Source organism: Mustela nivalis, assembly GCF_964662115.1.
Source record: "Mustela nivalis genome assembly, chromosome: 13".
Lineage (NCBI taxonomy): Eukaryota > Metazoa > Chordata > Mammalia > Carnivora > Mustelidae > Mustela > Mustela nivalis.
Window position 1 is genome coordinate 89,545,629 of NC_139032.1, and position 27,388 is coordinate 89,573,016.

General features: G+C 49.4%; 1 protein-coding gene across 1 annotated transcript in view; it reads left to right on the plus strand.

Annotated features, from left to right (window-relative positions):
* The first annotated feature begins 3,636 nt into the window (after positions 1-3,636).
* CFAP77 (cilia and flagella associated protein 77) overlaps positions 3,637-27,388 on the plus strand; it is a 121,926-nt gene continuing 98,174 nt past the window's right edge. The window contains exon 1 of the mRNA XM_082696154.1: positions 3,637-4,089. Coding sequence (XP_082552280.1) covers positions 3,901-4,089 — 189 coding nt within the window. The 5' untranslated portion in view covers positions 3,637-3,900. The remainder of the gene's footprint in view (positions 4,090-27,388) is intronic.

Here is a 27,388-nt window from a genome sequence, read left to right on the forward strand (position 1 = left end):
TCGCTTCCGGCCCCGCCTCGGCATCACGCTGCCATGGCAACACGCCCGCCGCCGCGACGTGACGCAGGCGTAGTAGGCCGCGGGTTTCGTTCCGGGCGGTCGTCGGGGAGTCGCGGGAGGGTGGGGTGGAGCGCGGTCCCAAAGCCGGGAGAGGGGACCGAATCCCCGCCTGGCGTCCTCGCTCGCGCGCGCGCCCCGCCGAGTGCCGTGTTTGCGGAGCCCTGTGCCCGCGCAGCCCCGAAGCCGGCGGGGGGCTCGGGACCTCGGGAAGACGGGACACCGCGAGCAGGACCGCGTCAGGCCTCCTGCAGGGAGAGGGGAAAAGGGAAACAGAGTGACGGCGACAGCGATGCCACTGCAGGCCGAAGGGTTCGCTCTTGGAGGCGTAGCCCTGGAGCTGAGCTGTGAGCAGAAGTCTAGATGGAAGGTTGTTCCACCTGGGACCAAGGGCCGAGGCTCTGCGCTGGGTCGCCCGAGGAGCTGGAAGCCGGCCAGGGCCGCTGGAGCGGAGTGGGTGCCGCGGAGGGTGCCGGCCGGGGAAGGTGGCGCTGGGCCGACGCTGCTGGGTTACGCTTGCATGAAGCTAGAAGTTGCCCCAGTCCTCCCGGTGCAACTGCGCCCTGAAGAAACCTGGCTTATGGCTCAAAGTAAAGTTTTTAAATCGAGGCCGGTATATAAGCCTCTCAAACATTTAGACTCATTGAATTGTAAACATAACCATGTTGGCAGCTACTTTTCCCCTGGATCCTGCAACAACCTCACGTGGGTATCGTGGGATTGTTATTATTTATAGGTGTTATCAGCCACACCCTCTGGATGAGAAAACCAAGGCTTCCTGTAGCTTGTCCAAGGGGACTTCAAACCTGTGTTCTCTCCACTACTCCACTACCTGCCCCTCCCTGTGATGTAGGAAACATGTTGGGGTTCTGAGCCCACCGCCAAGAAAGAATTCTTGAGATATTTTTGGTGCAAAAAAAAAGAGAGAGAGAGAGAGAGAGATGGTTTTTTAAAAGCATGGGAACAGGACCTGTGGGCAGAAAGAGCTGCACTGAGGTCATTAGTGTAAGGACCTATGTAGCAAGAGGCTTCCATCAAAGTTAAAACAATAACGTTGTTTAACCCTTAAGCTGTCCCTGCTCCCCTTTCCCCAGGGGACTTACTTGGAAACAAGTCCCAGAAATCAACTCCAGGTAACAAAGCTCAAATACAGGGGTGGGTCAGGCCAGGTGGAGACATCCGATCAGTGGGGTGTTGCATACTGTCTCCCTCAGCTTCCAAGGAGTATGGGCCCCTGCCCTTTGGGAGCCTTTTGGCACCAATCCTAACCAAGGTGTGATAGGCTAAATTAGATGTCTACTAGGGGAAATTGTAACTCAATTGGTCACCTAGTATCACTGTGGAGTTTCCTGTGTGTGTTAACAATCTCATTGGCCACCTGTGTGTGGCCTTTGCCCTTAAAAGCTAGTCTGTGAAACAGAGAAGGGTCGCCCCTCTCTGTAAGAGGCACGGCCCTGGCCAGTCGGTTTGATTCCTGATGCTTGGCACGAAACAAAGCTGTGCTTGACCTTCACTTTATATTAGTCTCGCTCCTTTAATCACAGACCCATTTTGGGGGGCATAATGATGAGGAGTGGCAGATTATATACTTTCAAGTTGGGAGGGGGTTAGGGCTAGCCTAAGTCTCTAGGGAATTTTGGAAGCAAAGTTTCCAGGACCTTGAGGGTGCTAGTTGCTGTTAGGGAAAGGTCATTTATTACTGTCTAAGAAAACGAGTCATGAGACCCTTCAGATGTATATCGATAGGTCATATGCTTCAGGGATGGTTGCCAACAAACATATATCTTGGGGGGTGGAGATAAAGGAAGTCTCCAAAGGGATTTTTATATATTAAAGTGGACTTCTAGGATCCTGGGGGTTGGACTAAGTGCCCTTTGCCCTTAGCCAAGTGGTAACATCGAGGCGGCTGAGTCCTGGAGGAATGTTGCTCTGCCTGTTTCAAGGACTTGTCAGTGGGCTGTAGGTAATAAGGAAATTTAATTTTTCTTTTGCACGTCACCTATGTCTACTGCCTGACTTCCTCTGTGTGAGCTGCCAAGCAGTTTTGATTAAAAGTGTATAACCTAGGGGTGCCTGGGTGGTTCAGTGGGTTAAGGCTCTGCCTTCGGCTCAGGTCATGATCTCAGGGTCCTGGGATCAAGCCCCTCATCTGGCTCTCTGCTTCCCCCTCCCCCTCTGCCTGCCTCTCTGCCTGCTTGTGATCTCTCTCTCTGTCAAATAAATAAAATATATATTTTTTAAAAAGTGCACAACCTGTATTTCTGCAGAAGTTTGGAAGTAAAGCAGGCTGAAGAAATCATAAGTACATAAGCACATACCACATCACACACCACCACCATCCAACAGCTGCTCCAGGCTTGGATGAGCAACCGGAAGTCTGTCTAGTCTGCTCTGGAAATGTAGTGCTGGTGTTGTCCACGGGTGGTCTTTAAGGCCTTGAAATGCAAATTTGCTGTTGGTGCAACTTGCCCTTGGTAAACCCTCTTACCCAGAGCCTTGTGGGTATTTGCATATTTAATGAAGATGATGAGGACTGAACGAACCCACAAGAGGCTGGAACTAGAAGGAAGGAGAGATCATCCAGGCCAGCGGTTCCCAAAGCACTGTGCCAATCTCCCGGGAAGCTTTTAAAACGTGTGGATTCCCAACTTGGCATACAGACATTAGGTGCCACTATTATGTCATATTAAGATCCACGGACATGATGAAGACACTGTAGTAATGTGGGAATGTCCCCGTTCTTGGCAGAGAGATACATGCTGAAGGGTTTAGGATCAAACAGGGTGCTGTCAACAGATTTTTTCAAGGTGATTCTGCAATGTGTGTGCATGGTGAACTTAGGTGAAATCTATAAGGGTTTTCACTGTACTTTTTAAAATTATTCTGTAGTTTTGAACTTTTTTCAAAATAAAAAAAAAAAAAACAAATGGGAAGAAGGAGGGTTTTTGTTTGTTTGTTTGTTCGTTTGTTTGTTTTTAAATTCAGGTTCCCAGATCTCATTTCCATATATTCTAAGTCAGTGGATCTGTATTTTTCCATTTCCCTCCATTCTGTTGCACAAAGTTGGGTACTACTAATCTCATTCTACTCTAGACTCTCCTCCTCACCCATTTCACAGGGGAAAAAACTGAGGATGCAAAAGGGTGACTGATTCAAGTTCACCCAAGTGGATTAGCAGTAACATCAGGCCCGGGATGAAGATCCCTATTTCATCATGAAAAATTTAACGCACTAGCCGTGTGTGTGTGTGTGTGTGTGTGTGTGTGTGTGTGTGTGTGTTTAGAGGACAGGAGAGTAATAAGGGGTCATGAGTGGAGTAGGGTGGGTGGAGGGAGGTATATTTGCTTTGGAAGTCAAGTGTAAATGCCCTTCTAGAACCCCCGCTTTTATCACAAGCCAGTGGCGATTCTTGGGTTTTTCTCATATCTAGTTATGAAAACTCTAAGCAAGTCCACTTTGGTGACCACCAATAGTTTCAAGGAAGAAACCAAGCCACAAGTTCGGGCGCCGTTGGCGTCCCGTCGCCATGGAGACAGACAGTTCCATTCTTTCTCAAGGGGTGATCTTGATTTTCTGTCCGTTCCCAATCCGCAGAGCGGTGCCCAGAAGTTCCTCTGAGGAACCAGGGGGCTTATATAGGGCTTTAGGGCTCCTTGCGAGGAGGGGGCGGCGCAAAGTGGGCCCTCGCCTCTCCGGAGGGGCCCAGGCATCTCGGACCCACCCCGGTGCCCCGGGTGGTGCGGCCCGGGAGTGGTGGTGGGCCCCTGGGAGCCCCGCGCCCCCCTCCGCCAGCAGGGAAGCGCGCCGCATCAAGCCGGCTCGCGGACCTCCCGCGACCTCGGGATGCCGGAGGCCAAGAGCTCCCGCCAGGACCCGCTGCGATGGAAGAAGCAGCCGGTGCGCCGCACGGTCAGCCAGATCTGTCCGCCCCCGCGGCGGCCCCTGACCGTGGCGGACATCCGACCCGGCATGGAGAACGAGAGGCTGGGAGTGGTGCGGGATTCCATGTTTCAGAACCCGCTCATCGTCAAGGTGAGCCGCCCCCACGCCCGCCAGCCCTCGGCGCTCGCCCCCTCGCTGGTGCACAGAGACCTGGATCCCCACGCGTCCGGGGCAGGTGGCGTCGCCTCTCTGCGCCTCCGTTTCCTAATCCTCGAGGTGGGATGGTAATGGCTCCCATTAACAGGAGTGATGGGGAAGACTGAACGGGGCCGCCGGCACAGCGGCCGACACGCGGCGAGCCCGCGGGGTTGGCTGCTGCTGTTTACCCGGGAGCCCGCCGGTGAGCCCACAGGGTGATCGACGGGGAACACGCACCCAGACTAGGTCCTTCTCGGGGTGCGGGCCCCCTCTTTCCTCCCGCACGCCTGGGCTGCTAGGATGCAGCGAGGGTTCTGTATCTCTCCTGGAAGCATCACTTCACAAGTTAATTTCCAGCCAGTCATACTCTCACCCAGAATTACAGCCCGAAGAGAAAAGAGCGCGCATCTCTGCCCTGGGGGGCTCGCAGGCCCGAACGAGGGTGGGAGCTGCGGCTTATTAACTAGACCACCCCCCCCCCCCCCCTTTATTGCATGCTCTCTCACTTCAGAGGTTTCGGGACTGGCGGTCACCCAACGCTCGTGTGGCATCGCCACGCCTTCCCGGGGCCACAGGAAGAGTCAAGTTGAGGTTTGGCCCTCGGGGAGCGGATCCGAGAACAGGTCTGTCTTGCGCCACTGGGGGGCAGTGCGCTTTCAGAAATGCGCGCGGTGCCGGCAGCCGGGAGTGGCGCCGCGGTCACCACCGGCTCAGTAACAATGTATCAACGCGAGGAGCTCGTTAGAGCCCTGAGGTTTTTGTTGTTCTTTGGTGGGTTTTTGGTTTTTGTTTTGGTTCAGGGAATCTGGACTTTCTTAACATCGTGCTAGAATTAGCGGAGTTCACTGCCTTCTATGAAAATATTGACTCTCTCCTCTTGCCTTCCCCAAACTTTGTTCCTGACACCGCCTCCCCACCCCACAACCTGCCTTATCACACTAGCACCCTTCCATTTACTATGCTCCTGTTCTCAGCACCCACACCCCCAGCCAAGTGGAACAAGGTCCTTTATTTATATCGAGGTGAGGAGGGCCACTCTCCGCAGACGGATGGGACAAATGGGGCTTACCTTTCTGGGATAAAGGGGAGAATCAAGTCCTCCATCTCTGATCCACTGCTGTTTTAGGGTTAGGCGGTTGCTTTCACAAGCAGGTACTAGTAGACCAGCTCCTTTCTACTGACATATAAAACAAACAGTGTTGTAGAGTTACTGGTGTTCTCCCTGGTAAATCAGTAGCATCACTAGTGTGAGATACCCACTCCAAGCTATATACGGTTGACCTTTGAATGATGTGGATCTGCTCTTATCCAGGCCCATTTACATGCAGATTTTTAAAAAATAAATACAGTGCCGTACTGTAGATGTTTTTTTTTCTTTTCCTTGTTTTTCTTTGTTGTTGTTGTTTCAGTTTATTTTTTAAAAATTTTAAGATTTAAATTCAATTAACTAACATACAATGTATTATCAGTTTTAGAGGTGGAGGTCAGTGATTCATCGGTGTTTATAATGCTCAGTGCTCATTACATCATGTGCTCTCCTTAATGTCCACCTTTGATTTTCTTAATAACATTTTTTTTTCTCGCGCTTACTTTATTGTGAGAATACAGTATATAGAACACATAACATACCAAATATCTGTGAGCTGACTGTTGGCTGTAAGGCTTCCACTCAACAGGAGGCTGTTAATAATTAAGTTTGGGGGGAGTCAAGGGTTGGAGTGGTGGGGCGCCTGGCTGGCTCAGTGGGTAGAGATGTGACTCTTGATCTCAGGGGTGGTGAGTTCAAGCTCCATACTGGGCGTGGAGACCACTTAAAAAATATATAGTTGAGTTTCAAGCACTCGGGAGTCAGCACCCCTGACTCTCTGACTTATCTAGGGGTTAACTGTATATGCATACACACACATATACACACACACATACCTCTAGGTATATGCACATGTATATACCTATGTATACGCACATGTATATACCACACATGTACTACACATACATGTACATTTTATGTGTATATGTACACACATGTATGCATGTGTACCATATATATAATATACACGTATGAGTAAGATCCTCCCCCCTTTCTTTTTCTTTTGCTCACCCTATCTCTCAAGGACAGTATTTGGCCTCTGGATGGCACTAGTTGAACAGCTTCCAAATGAATTCAATCCCCAATTCCTGAACCTGCGCTTCAGGGTTGGAAGATACACAGATGACTGACCCACAGCCAGGGGTTCTGTCTTCAAGGCATGAGAGGAGGAGCAGGACCACCCTGGCCAGTGGTGACCAAGCCTGAGCCGCAGGGGGCCACTTCCAGGCTCTTCTCGGGTCAGGGACAGCTAGTCCTTCCTCTTTACTTGCCTCCCTCTGGCTCTCTATGGGCTCTCAGCTCCCTTCTGTAGCAGTTAAGATTGTGTCCACATTTCAATATTTACCGCTGCTACAAGATTTCCCACCAAAACCCGGTCTAAATAAAAGTTGCACAGACATCGGGAGCAGACCGAGCCTTGACTCTTACCTTTTCCACACCCCTCCTTGCAGATGGGAACACTGAGGCCTGTGTACCCATCTGTGGTGGGCTCTTTGCCCAAGGCTGTGGCAGAGCCTGGGTCAGAGGCTACGTCCACTGGCTCCCAGCCCAGCATAATTTTCCCACTCCAAACAGCTTCCTATATTTAAATGAAATTTAAATTACGAAAACACTTTGGGATTTTCAGCTTTAAAGCAAAGAAGATTTGAAAGGACTCGTGATTGTGGAGGCTTTAAAAACGATTTTTTAAAAATCTTTCGCTGGGATTCTGTTGAGTCTTGGCTTGTGGATTTCTTCCACAAGCCCACGTGTCCAGACTCCCATGTGAGTGTGCACCTTCTCGAGTGTGGCAGAAGCGAGAGTGCCCTATCCCGAGGGTGTCTTTAAGGGGATGAGGATGAAGTATATTCTGGCCTTGTCGAAGTCTGGACCTGAAGGTTGCATCTATACTGAAAAAAATACCACCTTAGAAATAGTCATCGATTCCGCCATATGGGGGGGGGCAGTTGTTGCTCAAATTGTTTTCTCGAGTGAAGAGGACCAGGATTTGTTTAATTGAAAATGCAGACACACCGTCTGAACAAACCCAACACTGCGATTTCACACCCGTGGAATTTACCAGCACGGATACACATCAGTTATTCAAAAATGTGTCTGTAAGATGCTACAGTAACCCAAGTGAAAAGTGAAAAACTCAGACACCCAAGCTGGTATTTCATCTACAAATGCTCAACAACTCCTTGCCTCATTTAAAATCAAGCCCACCAGTTATTAGTGGGGTTGATTGAATCAGCCGGGTGTTTTATGTGGCTGCAAAAAAGAAGTAAATATTTTCCATTAGAAAGGGCTTCGACTCTATTGTATAAAGTGACGTGCAGTTAGCCAGTGTTCTTTCAAATGTGACTCTCTGGGAAGAATGAAATTAAACAGAGAAAGAACCAAGCTGCTTTCTGCTTGATTCCCATTCCCCCAGAATTCTGTGACTCAACATAGGATCCTGCTACAATAGCCTTCAAGGCTCCTTCACAAAAGCTGTCAGGGTGTACCCTGCCTGCCTTCGGAACTCAGCTGATATCCTGTCAATACAATTATAGGGGAGAGACTGCCTGGTTTGCTGCACTGACAGCCTTGAATCTTCTGTCGCCCTGAGAGGCAGCCAACGTACAGGGGTGGAATTGATTGAATCGAGCACCCTTAGAAAGTGCACAGGATCGTGGCACCGATTTTTTTCATAATTTATTACTAACTTTGTTTTTCTATGGGGGTTTATGTCACAAATAAGAAGTGGGTATATTTATGAAATAGAGTCATAAAATCACATCATTTGGGGCTGGAAGGAGGCTTGCAGACATCCGGTCCAATTTTTTTTTTTTTTTTTTGAGGCTATTAAGGCCCAGGGAGAGGAAGAGAATCCCCTCTGCCCTGGTCACAGGAGTGGGATGAGATTCACGTCTCTGGACTGCCAGCCCCACGCTCTTCTGGCCACATTACGTAACCAGTTAATTAATGACAACTGAGATTGGTTACTTCTGTATGGCAGGCAGTCCAAAAATGTTCACCAATGAACCTGATTCCTGCATCATTTTCCTCAACGTGCCTTCCAGTGTGAGCTCACCAATTTCCCGGGATTTGCTGGCAGGCAAGAAGTGTTTATTGAATGTTTTCTATGTGCCCTAAGCTCTCCTGGGAGGCAGGGGAGGGGGGCAGTGAATAGAAACAAGTTCTGATCTCAGCCCTTGCCCTGCCCACAAGCCACAAGGAGTTAACGGTTGAGCTGGGGCGATGGAGTGTATACAGGCATACTGCTTAGCACAGCGCTTGTGTTAAAGCAAGTTCTCGGGTAATTAGCCCTTACTGTTGCACGCAAACACACACACAGGCACACACATGCATAATAAGGTAAGCAATGTCACGGGCCACTCCTTGCAAGTTTCAAGTGCAGTACACCAGCCAGAGGGTCCGGATTTAGAGGGAGGGAGGCCTGAGCAGGACTCGGTGGGCTTTATGAGGGAACAGACGTGGAACTGGACCTTGAAGGGTGGAGAGTTAGATCCCGATCAGGGGTGGACTAGGAAACATTCAGCCCTCTGGGGTCAAATGATTTCACTGTCCTTAGATCCTATGTGTTCAAAGGTTTCCCCCTCACATGGCGTTCTGGGTTCTCGAGACTGGGCGCCGCCGCTGTGATTACTATCATTGTCATTATGGTCATTATCACTGTCGCTGCGAGGAAGCAGTTATTTAGAGCCAGTGGGTCCAGACTGGATGGTCTACAAAGTTAGGCCGCCACACCGTGCCCACTAATGGCTTTAGCGTCTCTAAGTATTGATGCCGGTGAACATCAATGCACAGAAACCAACAGAAAGAAGGCGGGCAAACACACAGCTGTACAAATATCCCAGCGTGGGTCAGTATACTTACTACATTTGAGTAAAATCTGAAAATGTTATACTCGGCTTTATCTCGTGAAGAGAATATAGCTCTGATTGCTCAGATCCCACTATATTCCGTGGCGACGTAACAGGAAAAAATAAGACGTTACGAGGGGAATGAAGGAGTGAGCTGCCCATCGTAAGGGCCCCTCTCGGCTGGCCAGTAGGTCGGGTTCATTTCTCTGGGGAAAGCCAGGGGTCTCTCTCTCTGTTTTCTTCTTTTTAAATCAAAGCCTCCCCCTTCCCGGTGCCCAGGCACACTGTTTGGTGAGCAGGGGCTGAAGCCATGAGCTCATCTCGTTCAGCCTCAGGCCTTTCCAGAAAGCCCAGTTGCTCCCTCTCAGGCTTTTCACCACCCCCTGGGACGGCTGTCCCGAAGGACCTCCTCTGTCCCTCTGGAGAAGGTGTGCTCTGGCTCAGAAATGTTAATGCAAATAAACCCTCAGAACTGGGGTTCCTCCGCTGTGAACCCAGCCACCTTCTGATTACGTGGCCCTCAGAACACTTCAACCTGGTGGGAAGGCCAGTCCCCCAGGAAGAGTTCTGAACCCACTCTCTTCCAGCACCTTCCAGAATCTTCCATGCTCAAGTGTTGTTCATTGTGTAATTCAAGCTGCTTCTCTTTATTTGAAAGACAAAGTGTTCTTGATTGCCAACTGGCCCTGTGGACAAAACTTCCAATCCCCGTTTTCTATTGCGCTGGTTTTCAAGCTGTTCAGTGGAAGCACTGGGGTTTCCATAAGATGTCTTGGTCATACTTTTATGTATTTATTTATTTTTAAGAAAATGCATCTTCAGCTATTTAAAAAGTGTAATGAAAAGGAAACTCTGTTAAATGTGTTCTGTATGATATACTCACAGTGGGGACCACCAACTCCTTAGCAATGGAGTTGACTAGTTTGGGGTTTTCTTTCCTGTGCTCGTGCTGGAGCCCAGGAGAACATGTCACGGTCAGGGAGCACTGGAACCAAGCATATTATCATTCTGGACTCTCAGGCTGGGCGAATCTCTTCATGTGGGACGGTGTGCCCAGCTCTGCCGTGGCCTCTGGGAGCCGGGCTCCGTTCGAACTCAGACCATTGCTCTGGTTTCAGAACCTTCTGGCTGATCAGGCAAAAACAAGGGAAGGCACAACATAGTCTCAATCACACTACGTTGTGGTTGGTTTTAGTGTGTACTATAAATGTCGTGTGCTTCTTCTCCGACTTTTGTGTTTGTTAAAAAAAAAAAAAGAGAGAGAGCATTTGTTGTCATTGGTAACAATTCAACTCTCCATGAAATTGCTCCTTGACTCTCCTTTCAAGCTCCTGGGTCAATGAGGCCTGTTAAAACAATTCGGGGCTGTAGCTTTTGTTCTCCTATGATCAGACATACACAGATGGAGTCATAACCAGGCAGATAGCCACCTTCTGGACAGAAAGGTCACATCGCAGACGGCAGCCTTTGGATCCAGGCAGATCCAAGGGTGAGCTCTGTCTCAGCCACTTTCCTGGGAACGTTTCTCACCTTTGAGCCTCATTTTACTGTCTGTAAAATGGGTGATAGCAGCCGGCACCTGGCCATGGGGGACTCGTGAGAGCTCACCGAGATGACGTAAGTACCCCGGGCCCAGGAGTGCCCACTTTTGTTATTTTTCCATTATTCTGATTCCAAATATGTGTTCCTCCAAACAGCCTTTGTGTTCTCATCCACTGGCTTCTAAATACACGTGTAAATCCGAACTTAGAAAATAAATTTATAATGACACAAATTTGCCAAAGGGCTGCGTTCTTCTCCTTTTTGGGCTCTTGTTGAAAAAGAGTGTCACCCGCAGATGGTAACCGCACTTGGTGAGCATTTCGTCGTGTGTATAATTGTCAAATCTCTATGTTGTTCACCTGAAACCAATACGATATTACATGTCAGCTCTACTTCAGTAAAAGAAAAATACCATCATCCAGCTCGTCTCAGGTTTTCTTGCAACTGTGCGCCCTGGCCGAGGTTGAGAACCATCCGGTGTCTAGCTCCCTTGAGGGTCCTTGGGCACGTGGCTTAAATTCTGAGCGTCAGTTTCCTTATCCATAAATCATGGGTGCTGATGGCCTCACTGACTTGTCAAGGATGCCACGAAGACTGATTTAAATGAGCTACTATCTTACTGAACACACTGTGACCTTCTGGAATTGGACCAGGACTTCTCAACTGAGGGAGGTGTCTCTGCTCCCCAAGGAACATCTAACATGTCTGGGGGCCTTCTTGGTCATCACCACTGGGCTGGGGGTGCTGCTGGCATCGACTGGGCCAAAGTCAGCAGAGCTGCTCAGCATCTTCTCATATGCCTCCAACCCCCACAGCGGGGAAGCATCTGGTCCCAAATGTCAACAGTTCCAGGCAGGAGGAGCCCTGAGTCAGAGAACGACCACGTGGAGAATCCACCGTGAGCTCCCACATGGTCCAAGGGCCCTGGGAACCCCGTACAAACACGTAGAAATGAGACTGCTCTCCTAATTGTGTCTCCCTCGCTTGTTTGCCTCTGTCTCCCCTTCCGCACATCTTATGGCAATTTAATTTATTAATTTATATATTTATTTACTATTTTTGGAGAGTGGGGGCGAGAGCATGTGCGGGTGGCGGTGCGGGGCGGACAGAGGGAGAGGGAGAGAGACACTCTCAAGCGGGCTCCATGCCCAGCGCAGAGCTGGATGCGGGGCTCGATCTCACGGCCCTGAGATCATGACCTGAGCCCAAACCAAGAGTCAGATAGATGCTCAACCGTCTGAGCCACCCGGGTGCCCCATTTTGTGACAATTTTAAATCTCCCCCTTTCCCTCAGCGACAGCTTCTGAATGTCTGGGGTCTGTCTATCTTCGGCCTCACCCATGTTGTAGTTTAAAAAAAATAAAAAGCATTTTCAACGATCTATGCGGTGTGGCGCAGTAAGTCCTCAGATAAATAAGTGGCGTGGGGGCTGGGTGTTGGGTAGCCATGGGTCACCGCGCAAGCTTCGTTTTCCTTGTCTACCACCTCCAAGGGTTTGGTTTGGTTTCTCCCTGCAGAAATTCATGTAGGATTTTAAATGGAATTGACCTAGTACACCGGAAATTTTTTAAAAAAGATTTTTATTTATTTATTTGACAGAGAGAGACACAGAGAAAGAGGGAACACAAGCAGGGGGAGTGGGAGAGGGAGAAGCAGGCTTCCTACTCAGCAGGGAGCCCAATGCGGGGCTTGATCCCAGGACCCTGGGATCATGACCCAGGCTGAAGGGCAGATGCTTAATGACTGAGCCACCCAGGTGCCCCGGGGACACCACAAATTGAGCTCATGGTGGGCCGGAGCCCCATCATGGCATAGACGTTATACTATTATTGTGGCATAAAGTATAACATTTCAGGGAAGCAAATAAATGTGCTTTATAAAGAAAACAACTGTTTTTTTCCATCCAATAACTTAAAGGCACAGCAGCGTTCGGTCAAGAAGTTGACTCATAGGGGTCAATGAGCGGAAAGGTCAACATGCGTATCACACGGGGCAGTGGGGACAGCGACCATTGTGGAAAACACATAATGAGCCCAAAAGAAGGACTTTTGATCTTTTATATGAACCAAACAATACATATTTGGGAGACCAATGAACCCAGAAGCATACAAGATACATTTTCTTTGCCTGGATCAAAACCTTTTGTGTTGGTCCAGAGGAATGAAAGGGGAAGATTCAGAAAGTATTGGATTCTAGGGCCCAGCATCAGTGAAAAGGCCACGCCTTGGCCCGATGGCTCAGCACCGCATTGAAGCTACGCCACAGGACCAGAGAAAAAGCCCTAGTGAGCTTGGACGCCACAGCCCCCCCACAGCAGTGGGCCACCCAACGAGACACTGGGAGAGGTGACTTTTTAAAAAAATGTTATTAAGTCATGTGTACACCCAACCTGGGGCTTGAACCCACAACCGAAGATCAAGAGTCGCCCGCTCCACCGACTGAGCCACCTGGATGCCCTGGGAGCGGTGACCTGTAGGCTTTTGCGTTTCAGCTGAGGGAATTAGAAAGTTTGCTGGCAGCTGAGGTGGGTAACCTTACTGGGTAGTAGTGAGCTTCACATTCAAGTGCCATCTTCCTGTTCCCACTGGGTAGAATTTGCATTTATAGCCCCCTCTATCCCCTTCTGGGTCTTGTGGAGGGGGCAGAGAGGTTGGCTTGCTTATTTATTTGTTTCTTTGTTTATTTTTTAGTGTGTATTTGAGACTCTTAATGGGCCCATCAATCACGGAGCAAATATTTAGTAAGCCCCTACTATGTGCAGGGCCCTGGTGGAAACGTAAGATGTCTGAGGATTCGTTTCCAAGAAGGTTATGGTCTGGTGAGGGGAGAACCAGACCTTGCACATCACAACCAATAAAAAAAGTTTCTAAAGGCAAGGGAGACGGGAGGGGAGGCAAGAGGAGCCGTGTGTCAGGGGCTTGTGCACCGGGGCTGGGGCATGCCGGGAGAGGAGGGGTACCCAGAATGGGGCTGGCCTGAGCAAAGGCACGGAGTCGGAGATGGACAAGTGTCTTCTTGACGAATGAACAACTGTAGGACCCTGGGTTCACTGTGAGGAAAGAACCAGGAGATATATTCATTCACTCGCTGCTTGAATTGCGAGACCTTACCGAGCGCCTATGGTACACAAGGCTCGGAGCTAGGCACCCAAGATATGGGGTAAACTGACCTGGAGGTAGGCGATGCCTTCCAAACGCTCATAATCTAGTGAGCCAGAAAAACACACAGCTAAATGGGGCCGATGCAGGGATAGTCACCCTCCGGGTGGGATCCTGGCTCAGTGCCGAGGGCAGCACCTGGGCTGGGGAGGCAAGGGAATGTCTCAGACTTGAGCTGACCCATCACACAGGGGCTGGTAAGCGGGTATAGGGAGCCGGAGGGCTGGGGAGAGGTGGACCCAGGTTCTGTATGCTGTATGGGGAGAAGTGGATCCTGGTTCCCTGTTCAAGGAACAGATGAATCATGTTGGAAATCAGGTCCAAGGCCTTGGATGGGGCCACAGGCAAGGAAGGAAACCTGAAACTAAAGTTTCATTCACTTCAGGGTAAATCCAACTTCCACAGCACGGTGGGGGTTGGGGCAGCTTTCCAGGAAGAGTCGTGGCGTGTTGAAAGGGGCCTAGGGGAGGACTGTGCCGATGACCAGATCGCAGAGTCCTAGGTTCTGGTGACCTGTCACAGTTCATTCTGTAAGCATGGCACCGGGCACACACTGCCCCAGGACCACAGTGATGAACTCTCAGTCTCTTATTGACCCTGAAACTTGGGAGGGTCTCAGCCCCGGTCTACACACCTGAGTGGCTTCCCCTCTAAGAGTTAGCCGGAGTTGACCTTTCGTTTGCTTGTTTGCCCGTTTGCACAATGTGTATGGAGGAGCAGGTTGGTGCTAGTCCAAGTCTGACCTTGAGGGTAGCTTGACGGACAGGAGAGCCTTCGTTTCTGTCTGCCCGCTGCTTGCAAGACCTGCTGAAGACAGACGGCAAGGCTGCTCTCCCTGATCTATGGAGAGGCTCCTTGGGGGAGACATGGACGCTAAAAGGGGTCAACCAGGAGGCTGGGGAGTGGTCTAGAGGTGCTAAGTTCAGAGGTGCTGGGGGCAGAGTGTGCATGCATCTGTTTGGGTGGTCCATCAGTGGAGACTGGTCCAGGCAAAATAAGAGGTTTTGTGCCTCGAGGGCGAGGGGGTCTTTGGAGTTCTGGAAGCTGCAGCGAAGGGTCAGGGACGGAGTCCTGAAGGGAGGCTGGGCAGGGAGTGAGGCCGGAGCTGGCAGAGGCCTCCCGCCGGCCGTGAACCTGCTGGGGCCAAAGGGAGTGGGCTAAACGGGGCAGAGCGCGGAAGGCTGACGGTCCACAGCAGGACCACGGTGCCATCGCCGCCTTACCTGCGCTCGGAGGGGACGAGGCCAAACAGAGCAGGGAACCCCGTGGGGGTTGGACTGGAGGAAGCCCCAGGGCACCTCCGCTGCTGGAACCGACATGGGCAAGGTCAACGCGGCCCCTACCAGGCCTCCCGTCTGGGCATCTGGGCGCGCAGGGAGGGCTGGGGCTTAGCGACTGTGATTTGTTTCCTACTGCAAATAAAACAAGCGCCCCCCCCCCCGGCCCCCGCCCCAGCCTGTCACGCTCCAAATTTCCACCGGGCCGTCGGAGGGAACCTGCTGGAGTGCTACCGAGGGTCCCTCAGGGGCGAGAGCCGGGCTTCGCCGCTGCCTCCAAAACCTTTATGAACTGTCACTGCAGATTTTGCTCATGCTGGAGGCACCCAGTGGGCATACATTCGGGGTTTGAGCAAGTCTTTCAAAAACTCCCCTTCTAAGAGGAATGCGTCTGCCTGGCGTTTCTGAAAGCTCCGTTTTTTCTCAGGCAGCTGCTGGCTTCTTTCCGCCGATCCTCCCTGAATCTCCCCACAAGATGCTGGTGGGCCTGACTTCCCAGGAGTGGGAGCACCAGGAAGCTGAGGCCTGGGGTCTGGGTTGCCAGGAAGCTCTTGGCTGCAGCCCCATTCGACCAGCAGTGACCCCCACCCCACGGTCCTGGCTGAGAGCAGCGGCCTTCCATAGAGCCCCCTGTGCGGGCCCTTCTCAGTCACTAGCATCTCGCAGTCTCTGCAACCCTGCAACCGTCCTAAGAGATGGGATTGCTGAACTTCCATTTTACAGATGGGGATGCTGAGGTTTAATGAGGTCGTGCATGTTGCCCACGGTCAGCCAGCCACTGCGAAGGAGGCAGAGCCCGGGCTCCAACTCCACCACGGCCCGAGGTCATAACCATTGCACAGACCAGAAGAGCTTGGCGGCCATCGACGCCACCGTTTGTTGAGTTTCCACGGAGTGCCGGCCTCCTACACACAGGACCTCTGCAAGGTCATCAAACTTGAAGTCATGCAGAGGGGTCAGTGGGGGAGGAAGGGCTGGTGCTGTGGCGTGGGGAGTCCCCAGCTTGTCATGGTCCCTCTATGTTGTGCCACACTGTCCCTTACCCAGGAGACAACTTTGTCTCGATGGAGGAAGAATCCAGTTCATCTTCCTCATCAAATCCGCGTCATCAAATCCAGGGGCTCCCGGGCAGTTCAGGGGGTTAAGCCTCTGCCTTTGGCTCAGGTCATGATCTCAGCGTCCTGGGATCGAGCCCCACATCGGGCTCTCTGCTCAGTGTGGAGTCTGCTTCTCTCTCTCTCTCTCTCTCAAATAGATAAACAAAATCTTTTTTTAAAAGTCCACATAGATTCTAAGGGTCAGCATTTCTGTTCTCGAAGAGCCTCTTCGGGTACCTGCACACACCTAGAAGGGGCTGCAAGAGGCTGAGATCAGGGAGGCCCGGCGGGGGTGGGGTGGCCCAGACCAGGAGGCTGCTAACAGAGTTGGTTAGGAAGAGGAGAGGGCCCCCTCCCCACTCCAGCCTGGCCTGGAGCAGCCTCAGGAACTGAGCAGCCCTCGGTGGGGCCAAGAGGAGGGAAAGTCCTTTTAGATGTAGAAACGGCCAGGCCAGGTGAGAAACGGGACACCCTGAGCTTGGGTGTGTTTGGAGGGAAAGTCTGGAGCGAGCTTAATGTGAGGAAGACAGAGCGGGTCAGGAGCCTGCTCTCTGGGTGGATTATTGGTTTCAAGAAGAGGCAAGCCACAAAGAGAAAAGACGCGTGGATCCCCGGATCCCTGGTTTCGCACGGAAGTCTGGTGCGCAGGTTATTCGAAGCGCACACATCTACCAGCTACCAGGTTGGGGGCACAACTGGCATCCAGAATGACCAGCACGGCCTCTCCCTTTCAAAAGCAAGGCACCCCCTCCTCGCTCCCACCCATCGCCCCATCCCCTCCCCGCCTCCTTAATCAGCGAGAGCAAATTGTTATCAGATTAGCGCCAGCAATGAAAAGCACAGTCCCCGGCTCACACTCCCAGTTAGTTAGCATTTAGATAGACTGGGACAGGGGCCACAATAGGCATCAAAGCCCTCTAGGGCTGCAGGGAGGGATTAATTTCTTTAACCAACAGGCCTGATCTGGCCTAACTCATTACCTTGCCTTGTCAGTGTGGATGTTAGATTCGATTGAAGATTATACCATTTAGGTCTGTCTCTTGTTTTCCACCGAAACCTGGGGGGGTACTGAGTTGTACAGGCTCGCGCAGCCCGCGTCAATACTCAGCGGCCTGAGGTCCTAATTCTGCTTCATTTAAACTTCATCAACTTTTCCAATCAAGTGGAAGGATCCGAAATAGGCTCTGTGAGCAGAAAGGCCCGCTCCCTTTTGTCAGATAATTTATTCTGTTTTCTCTTCCCTCCCAGCCTTGCTCGCTTTCTCTCTCCAGCCTGGCTCCCCGCGCCCCCCTCCTCACCCCGGTGCTGAAAATGAGATTACAGTATTTAAATGACTATGATAATCAATCTAGGGACCGGGAGCTGAGATTGAGGTTAATTATTCTTAGCAGAACAAAGAAGCGTGATGCCTTCGGGGACGCGGAGGTGCAATCTGGGTTTCTTGCTTGTGTTTTTTTTCTCCCCCTGAAATTGCAGTTTTAGGAGTCTTTTCTTGTTCCTAACTAGGTGCCGAGTATGATTCTTAGCGGCGGTGGCCCCTAAGAGAGCAGAAATGTAATTTTGAGCTGATAAACAGCTAACGGCCTTCAATCAACAATTTTAATAGGAAAAAAAAAGTCACTTATATGGTATGAGTACAGATCTAATGAAAGGGTGATCATTTACCTTATTTATTTTTAAACAAGCTAGGAATAATTTCCCACTGTGTTAGAACTAGTAATTACAGCCGCGCGGTGCACCCGTAAACTTTTGAATGAAGAGCCTTGTCACTCAGGTGGGTTTCTCCCTGGCAGCTTTTGCCGCTATAAAAGTTGAAATTTTGTCATGTTTTGGCTAATTGGAAACAGGGTCATTATAGCATTGAAACTCGACATGAAAGTGACTTGTTCAATTGTTACCTGAAGCATTCACAAGCTGGCCAGTCATCGTGCTGGTGTCTCCCCCCAACCCCAGCTTCTAAAACAGAGAGAATCAAAATATGTATATTTCTTTGTCTCCCTCTGCTATCTTGTCAGAGCTGTTTTACATGCTGCCACCCAATGTTATCTTTTATTTGTGTCAGGAGGAAGGATTTGACAAGTTCAGTATACAATGTTCATTTGGCAAGGCAAATTTTTCATACCAATTTTGAGCAGGAAATGAAACTATCTTTCAACGGAATGAGCAACATCATTTTTGGACAGACTTATTATGAGAGAGGATTGCAGAACTTTATTTCCTCGCACGATCCCGAAAAGTCGAATCCATTTCTTTTTTTTTTAGAAAGGAGGATTTGGTTTCCACGCTCAGCCTTAGTTGGGGGAAATAAGAAAGGCTCGTAATGTCTTCAAAGAGGGATGCCTACTGTTATATTCCCCTCCCTGCTCCCCACAAGTTATTAATAGGCTGGAATAAATTGTTCCTCTTCTATATTATAATGACTTTGTTTCAGGCCCTTTAAACTGTGGGTGAGTCCCTGACAGTTCTCTGCATTTGCAAAGCAAAATATTTAATAACCACCGAGGTAGGAAGGAGCAGCAAAGACCATAAGCAACCCGATTTGTGGGGAGTGGAAGCCCCCCCCCCCCACCTCCCCATCCTCTTTCCATCACTGTTTACCTAAAAAAGAAGACTCGCTCACCTTCTGCGCTACCAAATTCATTTGGGGCAGTGGTTTATGGTGACATTTTTCTTTCTTAAAGCAAATATTGACTCACCACGGGGAAATTAAAACTCCATTAGGCATTGCTACATTGTACAGCGGGCTCCATTACAACAGCCAAGCCACGATTAATTGGTTTCTTCCTTAGGAATAATTCAGGGAGGGCCGAGGCAAAGGGGAAAGAGAAGATGGATCGAAACCGTAATTTCTTAAAATGACACCATCTAAATCAGCCCAGGTGATCATTACGTGGTTATTAATCTAAATAGAAAGAAGACGGCCGCCGCCTAATAACACGATGAATTTATCAATGCAGGAAGCCCGCGGCCGAGTTATTTCCAGTCTGGGGAGAACACATTGCAAGCCGCAGCACGTTGGCCAGCTTCGGCCAGGTTTGGGCAACTCAGGACTGCCCTCCCAGGAGCGCCAGCAGCTCCGATTTCCCTATTTGGGTGTAAGACGTTTTCCGTTCCTGAGATAAGAATCCCCTTCCAGCCTGTACCTCGCTTCCTCCCTCATACAAACACACTTTCAATTGCCCACTCCTTCCCGGCCCCGCCCACCCGGCGGCCCCGCCCACTCCTTCCCGGCCCCGCCCCAATCCACCTGCCCCATCAGGACTGCTCTGGTCCTTCCTGGGACTGGGGACGCTGCCCTCCGCTTGAGGTGGCTAGGGCTGCTGTGACACATGACCACAACGTGGGCGCCTTAGAATCAGTTTATTGCCTCCCAGCCCTGGAAGCTGGAAGTCGGAGCTGAAGGAGTTGGCAGGGTTGGCTCCTTCTGAGGGCTGGCCGAGAAAGATCTTCGGCAGGCCTCCCTCTCTGGCTTGAGGATGGCTGTATCCATGTTCACATGGCATTTCCCCTGCATATGTGTTTATGTCCATATTTCCCCTTTTTATAAAGACACCGGTCCTACTGCATTGTGGGCCCACTCTACCCCATTGTGACCTGATCCTCATGAATGACCCTCGAAATGACCCTGTGGCCAAACCAGGTCATGTGTTGCGGTATCGGGGTAAGACTTTGACAGGTAATTGCTTTGGGCTTGGGTTTTGGGCCTCGGTCCAAGAGTTGTGTTAAGGATAACGGGGCTATCAGTAGAGAGGCATCCTTCCTGTTGGACTTGAGGCTGCTGTCCCGATGAGGGCTGTGAATATAGCAACATTTAGAGCTCTGTGGTCCCCCTCCATGTGGTGTGGACCACTCATAGGATAAGCAATAACATATGTTCTTGTACCATCTGTGGTACTTTTACCTTGTATTTTTTTTTAAGATTGTATTTATTTATTTGACAGAGAGAGAGAGATCACAAGTAGGCAGAGAGGCAGGCAGAGAGAGAGAGGGAAGCAGGCTCCCTGCCATGCAGGGCTGGATCCCAGGACCCTGAGATCATGACCTGAGCCGAAGGCAGAGGCTTAACCCACTGAGCCACCCAGGCTCCTACCTTGTTGATATTTAATGCTTAAGCATATCTAATTTGGTTCACTGGCCAGCTATACGATACTCTTGGAGGGCAGATTCCATAACATGTGCCCTTTTATCTTCCACAGAGCTACTTATCCACCCACCCATGCGTTCATCCATCTCTGTCTTAGTCAACAAATACCTTAGTATTTACTGAATTTCCGATATACGTGCCTGGTACTGGGCTAGGCATTAGAGAGAGATTGATGAACAAAATCTGACGTGATCATCACTCTGTGGAGCCTTCCAGTCTAATTGGGCAGAAGAGCATTAATCAAAACATCATGAATAAGTGTAAGATTTCGAGTGTGGTGAGAGCCAAGGAGGAGAAGCTTCTGGGGCATCTGGGAGGCTTCAGGTGGTCAGGCGCCAGGGAAGTCTATTCGGATAAAATGAAGACTGAACTGAGATTTGAATGGACCAGGGGAGGAACGTGTGTGTGTGGGATGGGTTTTGGGGTGGGGTGAAGGGGACGGACAAGGGCATTCCAGCCATTTAGAAGAGCGTGTGCAAAGGGCCTGTGGTGGGGAGAGTATGGGGATTCAACTGGATGGTACTGAAAGAAGTCCAGAGTGGCTGGGACAGGGGGATGGGAGAGAATGGTGTGAGGCAGGGACCATGCAGGCCCTACCTGAGGCCAGTCAAGGAGTTTGACCTGTAACCCAAGAGTAGTGGAAGTCAGTGAAGGTCTTTAAGAAGGGGTTAGGACTGGGAGTAGAGGAACACAGTCACATTAGCATTGGAAAGGCTCTCTGGCTATAGAGCATAGATTGGAGTACCTGGGGTAGCCGTGGGCAGATTGATTAGGGGGTTTATGGAGTAATGCAGGAAGGAGAGAGGCTGAGCCAACCTGACTGCTCAAAAATCAAGCATCTCAGTCCCTGATATTGCCCCAGAGCCACTCCCCTTTTCTGTGTGTTTGACCTGGACTTGGCATTTTCCTGAAAACTTCCTGGTTCCATAGCAATCCTCTTCTACACAGAGTTCTGCTGGTGGTTTCCTCTGGTTTTGCTTTTCTGTATGTCTCATCCTGTCTGATCTGGATCATTGGGGAATTTCTTAAAGTTTCTGGTTCACTGTTGGGGCTCTTTCTTGTTTTCCTACACTATATTGGGCTTTTCCTTCTGAAAAATACTTTTTTTTTCCATGGTATTTTGGGAGGGTGGAAAGGTAGACACATGTGTTCAGATCACCTTTTGGAGCCAATCATCTCATTTCTCCTTCCTAAGATGTTGTAAGCATTATATCTAGACAATCTCAGCAGAATCTCTCCTCTTATTGGAGGTAGCTGGGAATTCAGTGAACATGGCCGGAGGAGGAGGCACCATTTTAAGCCATTTTACACACCAGAACACCGTGTTTCCTCTGGTCATGGGGAGTAAGCTCCTCTCAGACCAACCCTGCCAGAGATCCAGAGTTATCTCAGCCCAACTCTGGATATGATTTAAAAAACAAAGAAACACCCCCCCAACCCCCAACTACCCCAATTCTCTAGAAAGCCAACAAACACAGGTGGATCCAATAGCCAGATGAAGAGCTGGCCCATGGAAGAAGAGAAAGCAGGAAACGTTCCTCTCATTTGGAAAATGACTCTTCCTGAAAAGCCAGGCTACTGGACGTGCTGTACATGGCACCTAGAATTTGGATAGAAACCTATGGTTCTATCCAGCCTGTGGTTGAAGAGCCTGAAGATAGAATTTGAGGAAACCACAGTCACTGGGAAATGAAGGAAGAATCCAAGAAAAGAGAGAGCCAGAAAAGAGAAGTCCTAATTCAGGATATAAACTCTGTCTAAGTTTTTGGAAGATTCCTGAACACCCTATGGGTGGGACAGACAAAGGCTAAAATAAGTCAACCTGGATTTGAGCTGCTGCCCATCACAGAATACAGAGTTTTTAGTTTGAATTTAATCAAATTAAAGTTAGCCACTTGCAAACGAAATAAAACAGAGCAAAAAATTCTTAGGAGGAATATAACTTAATGCAGAGTCACAATGTCTAGAGTATATTTCAGAATACTTAACATGCACAGAAATAGGAAAACATGACTCACTGTCAAGTTAAAAGACATTTAATTGAGACAAACCTCATAGATTGCTCATATTTGGAATTAACAGTCAAGAATTTAAAGTAGTAATTATAACTGTGCTCAAGATGTAGAGGAAAATATGTTCAAAATACGTGAAAAAGGAAAAAGAACCAACAGGAACCAAATGGAAGCTTTAGAAGGGAAAATATCTGGAACAAAAAGAATGAGCTCAACATCAGGGCCTAGATAACAGAGGAGTCAGTGAACCTGACTGAATCTATAGAAATTATCCAACTGAGGAAGAGAGAAAACAGGTGGGAAAAAGCAAGCAGATCCTCAGGGACCCGTGAGACTATATCAAAAGGTCTACCGTATTTGTAATTGAAGCAACAATGACTACAACTTCCCCAGTTTTATACAAAGACACACATTTACTGATTATAAGCTCAGGGTATTTTTTTTTAAGTATTCTTAGAAAATAACAAAACCACACTTATGCATAGCATAGTCAAATTGCCAAGAACCACAGAAAATCTTGAAACCAGGGAAAAATAACACATTGCCTACAAGGGAATAACAATTCAAAAAACCACTGACTTCCTAACAGAAACAGAGTCCAGTAACAGAGATCTAAGCCTGGGTTGTTTATTCGAATTTCTAGCCCTTTCTTTCTTTCTTTCTTTCTTTCTTTCTTTCTTTCTTTCTTTCTTTCTTTCTTTGAGAGAGAGAGAGAGAACATGAGAACGTGGAGGGTCAGAGGGAGAAGCAGACTCCCCGCTGAGCAGAGAGCCCAATGTGGGACTCGATCCTGGGATTCTAGGATCATGACCTGAGCTGAAGGCAGTTGCTCAACCAACTGAGCCACCCACGTGCCCTCAAATTTCTAGTTCTTTAAAAGAAAATCAGGGAGCAAGACATAATACAGGTGAGCCTGGGTTTGGCTGAGGGAGGAAAGGGGATGTAAGGAAGGAAGGTGTGTTTTGGGGGACAGAGTAGATGAAATCCCTAAGCGACAGGCGCACAGAGAATCGGAGGGACGGGAAGAGATGGGCAGCTCTGCGTCCACGTTCCAGAAGCACTGACCGCAGCACTGTCTTGCCAGCAGCCCTTCTACCGACGCCACGAGCTTTAGACTTGGGTGGATCTTCCTCTTGACCCTTCTTCTGCCGCCTTCCATCCCCACGGCCTCAGGGAGCTGACTTTACCTCCTCAATCCTCAGTTCCCCATCTATAAAAAAGGGGTGGTCATAGCTACCTACCTCCCAGGGTTGCTGCAAAGAGTTAATGAAATAAACATACGTAAGCACAAAGCTTAGTAAATGGTAGGGACCTAATGCACGGCAAGTGCCACGATTATTCTGTTATTCTCTGTGTCGGCAGCCCCCCCTGGGGTTCTTCCAGATTCTCATCACACATCACTCCCTGTGAAGTGTCATCACCACGCATGCTACGGGCCCTCTTGCACCCACGAGGGAGGACACCCCAGATGGCATGAACGAGTCAGCATGACTAGTCCCAAGCCCCCCAGAGCTGCTGCTGCTCCTCTGCTCCTCACCCAGCCCCTTCCTCCTGTCCTCCTGGGGCCATTCCTCACTCATTGTTTCAAAGTGGGCTCTGAGTCCCCTCCCCTGGAAACCTTTCCGGAACCTACCCTGCTCTTGGCCTCGGTAGCTGCCCGTGTGCCTTGTATGCCCCTCGGTCATTGCGCTCAGCGTTCGTCTTATAACATCTGATCTTGTGGGTTCCTTATGGGCAGGAACCAGGTCTCATTCATCTTTCTATCCCTAGTGTTGGCAGTGCTTGGCACTAAGTAGGTGCTCAATAAAGGCTTGTCGAATGAGTGAATAAATAAATGGTTTAATGAATACCTAGAAGACTGTTTCCTGGTAAATAGTAACTTAGGCACTTCTGTGGGCATCTGAATTTATTTCTCAATTCAAACTTGACACACTTCCATTTGAACATATAAGGACATGGTGTTCTCCACGAAGGAGCCCTCAGCTTTGTTCACGGGCTGTGAGCCTGCAGGTCAGCCTCGAGGAGAAGCAAAATATCTATGTGCAGAACTTTGTATCATTAAAGCACAATTCAGGATTTTATTTTTTAAAGTCATCTCTATACCCACTGTGGGACTCGATCTCATGATCCTGAGATCAAGAGTCACAGGCTTCACCGACTGAGCCAGACAGGCATCCCTCATGGAAACACAGAAACACAATTAATAACATTAGTGCGTGCGTTTTCAAGACCACAAGTGCCTAACAGCGTGGAAACGCATATGGGAACTTGTTGGGGGCCTGGGAGATTGTTTCTGGTCTGCCTCTCGATTTGAGCATTTAACAAGTAAATCCAAAGGGGGATGTGGGAGCCGTGGTCCCACTGTCAGATGAGCGTTCTGCTTGGGCAGCCGGGAGCACAGTGGGAAAAAAGAGGGAACACAGGGCGAGTCCCACACTAGAAAGCACTTTTCCGTGACAGGATATTGAGCTGTTTGGTAAAGCCCAACATTACGCTTGAACTCTACTTGAATGCTCAGAAAAGGAGCATTGTTCAAAGAGAGTTAACATGGACCCGGCGGGACCCCCTTTCTTCTGCCGCCTTCTGAGGTGGCTTTGTGGGCTGTAATGATTTGTATTGTATTTATAAGCTGACAGGGTAGTCCTGCGAACAGCAGGGGGGGGAAGCCACCCAAGCAAGACTTCTCAACCCTGCTAATTAAAACAATCCTTCCTCCCCCCACGAAGGCTAATGAGACAGAAAGCGAGTGGGCTAAAGAAAATGTCAGCACGAGATTGCCCACTTATTTTATTTATTTACTTAATACTGTAACTTCCATTTGGGGGTTCTGAGAGAAAGAGGTTTTCAAAAAATTTGCTAGAAGACCCTTTCTTATTCATCATGTCTCCACACGGCACGATCTGCCAGCAAGCGTATTTTTTGGAGCAGGAGAATTTATTTCCAGTTTTCAGTACTAACGATATTCTGGGAAGAGGCCTTTGCCTATGTTCACTTGGAGCAAAATAAACGTGAAAGAAATCTGTATCCCTTTTCAGCATGTCCTCCCCCAAATCCAAGAGGCCAGTTTGCTTGTGAGAGCCCTGCCCCCGTCCCCTCCATGGGGCATAGGAGGCCAGTGGAGGTGAAGACGTGTCGCTGATACTGAGTGGTGTTTGGTGAGAAAAGTGCGCTGCGCTCAGACGGACTAAACCTTGATCCCATCAGCTCCACCAAGATGGTGAGAATTGAACTCGTATGTTACTGACGGAGCCCAGCATGACCTGACCCTTCCATAGCATGAGGGCGTCCCAGCGCCTCCCACCTTCATCTCAGCCCCTTAAGTTCTTGATGATTTCAGCTAATGGTTTCACTGGCACCCACTGTCCATCCGATGGTGGAAGAAAGGGAGGGAGGGAGGGTTGGTTCAACTTGGTGTAGATCCGCTAAGTGCGATTTTGATGCTGGTGAGTCTGAGTTTTTGTTGCCAGAAGGTATTTGCACAAGAAGGTGCCGTGAGGCTAGGGGTCGTGGTCCCTCAGCAGCAGGTGCTTGTTACCCGGAGAATCAAGGGAACCCAGACAAGAGATTCTGGTTATGGATTTGGTAGGTCTATTCATTTCCCATGGTGGCCATAACAAACCGTCAAAAGCTGGATGGCTTGAAACCACGGAAATGCATCCCCCCCCCCCCCCCAGTTCAGAGAGCATGAGTCTGAAATCAAGGTGTCACCCTGAGAATCTTTGAGATAACTTCCTTGCATGCTTCAGCTTCGGGGAGGCTCCAGGCGTCCCATGGACTGAATCGCTCCCCCTTTTTCTGCCCCAGCGGTCACATGAGCGTCTCCTCTGCGTTGGTCTCCTGCTGCTCTTTCTTATACGGACACTTTTCTCTGAATTCGGGACCTATGTGGATAATCCAGGGTGATCTTGAGATATCTCACGGTCCTTGACTTGATGATATCTGCAAAGATCCTTTTTCTAAATGAGGTCACCCTCGAAGGTTGTGGGGGTGCGTCTTTTGGAGGCCACCATTTAACCCGCCGTAGCGGGATTGGGTCAAATCAAGCTGAGTCAGTCATTTGATGCCGGTCAATCAAATGAGCCTCTCCCACCCTCGCTTCAAGGAAGAATTTCTTCCTGCCTCTTTTACCCGGCAGGAAGATACAGACAGAGTGACTTTTGTAAAAAGAACATTCAGGAAAGAACACAGAAGAGAGTAAGTTTTTAAAGACTTTGCTCACGGACCATTCCATCCTTCCATATTTAAAGTTCATGCAGTAGCCAGTAAAGGCGATACTTAGGAAGACTTCAAACAAGGGGGAGAAATGTTCATGACGTCATGATAGGCGAGGGGAAGAGCAGAATGTAAAATTCTACCTCTGGTTTGGTCACAGGTTTACAAAAATTATTTTTGTCCCTGAACAGAGCCTGCAAGGGAAGTCTGGAAAATGAAAGCGGTAACAATTATATGTGTGTGTGGGGGGAGGTGGCGCCTGGGTGGCTCAGTGGGTTAAAGCCTCTGCCTTCGGCTCAGGTCATGATCCCAGAGTCCTGGGATCGAGCCCTGAATCAGGCTCTCTGCTTAGCAGGGAGCCTGCTTCCTCCTCTCTCTCTCTGCCTGCCTCTCTGCCTACTTGTGATCTCTGTCTGTCAAATAAATAAATAAAATCTTTAATTAAAAAATTAAAAAAAAAACAATTATATGTGGGGGATAGTCTTCTACATGGCTCTCGCCCATCACAATTTAAAAATTCCTGTTATGAAGATAACAAAAAATTATAGGAGAGGTTGCCTTCCAAGGGCAGAGGGGAACCCCTGAGAGATGGGAACAAGAGGAAGACGTTCTTCATTTTTCACCTTTTGCATCTTTTGAACCCTGGGCCGTGTGCATATAATGCTCATTCAAAACCACCAAATGCGTAAAAAGGTGAAGTCCTGTTATCATAAAGCCTCTGATCACTGTCTCCACAAGAGCTAAGCCTGCTCTCCGAGCACTGCCTTGGCTGTTTCTTCAAGATTACTGCATTTATCATCGTGCTCTGTGCTGGTTTGTACGCCCCTTGCATTTGGAGTGTAGACAAGAGCAGCTGCTAAGTCCTGGAGGAGAA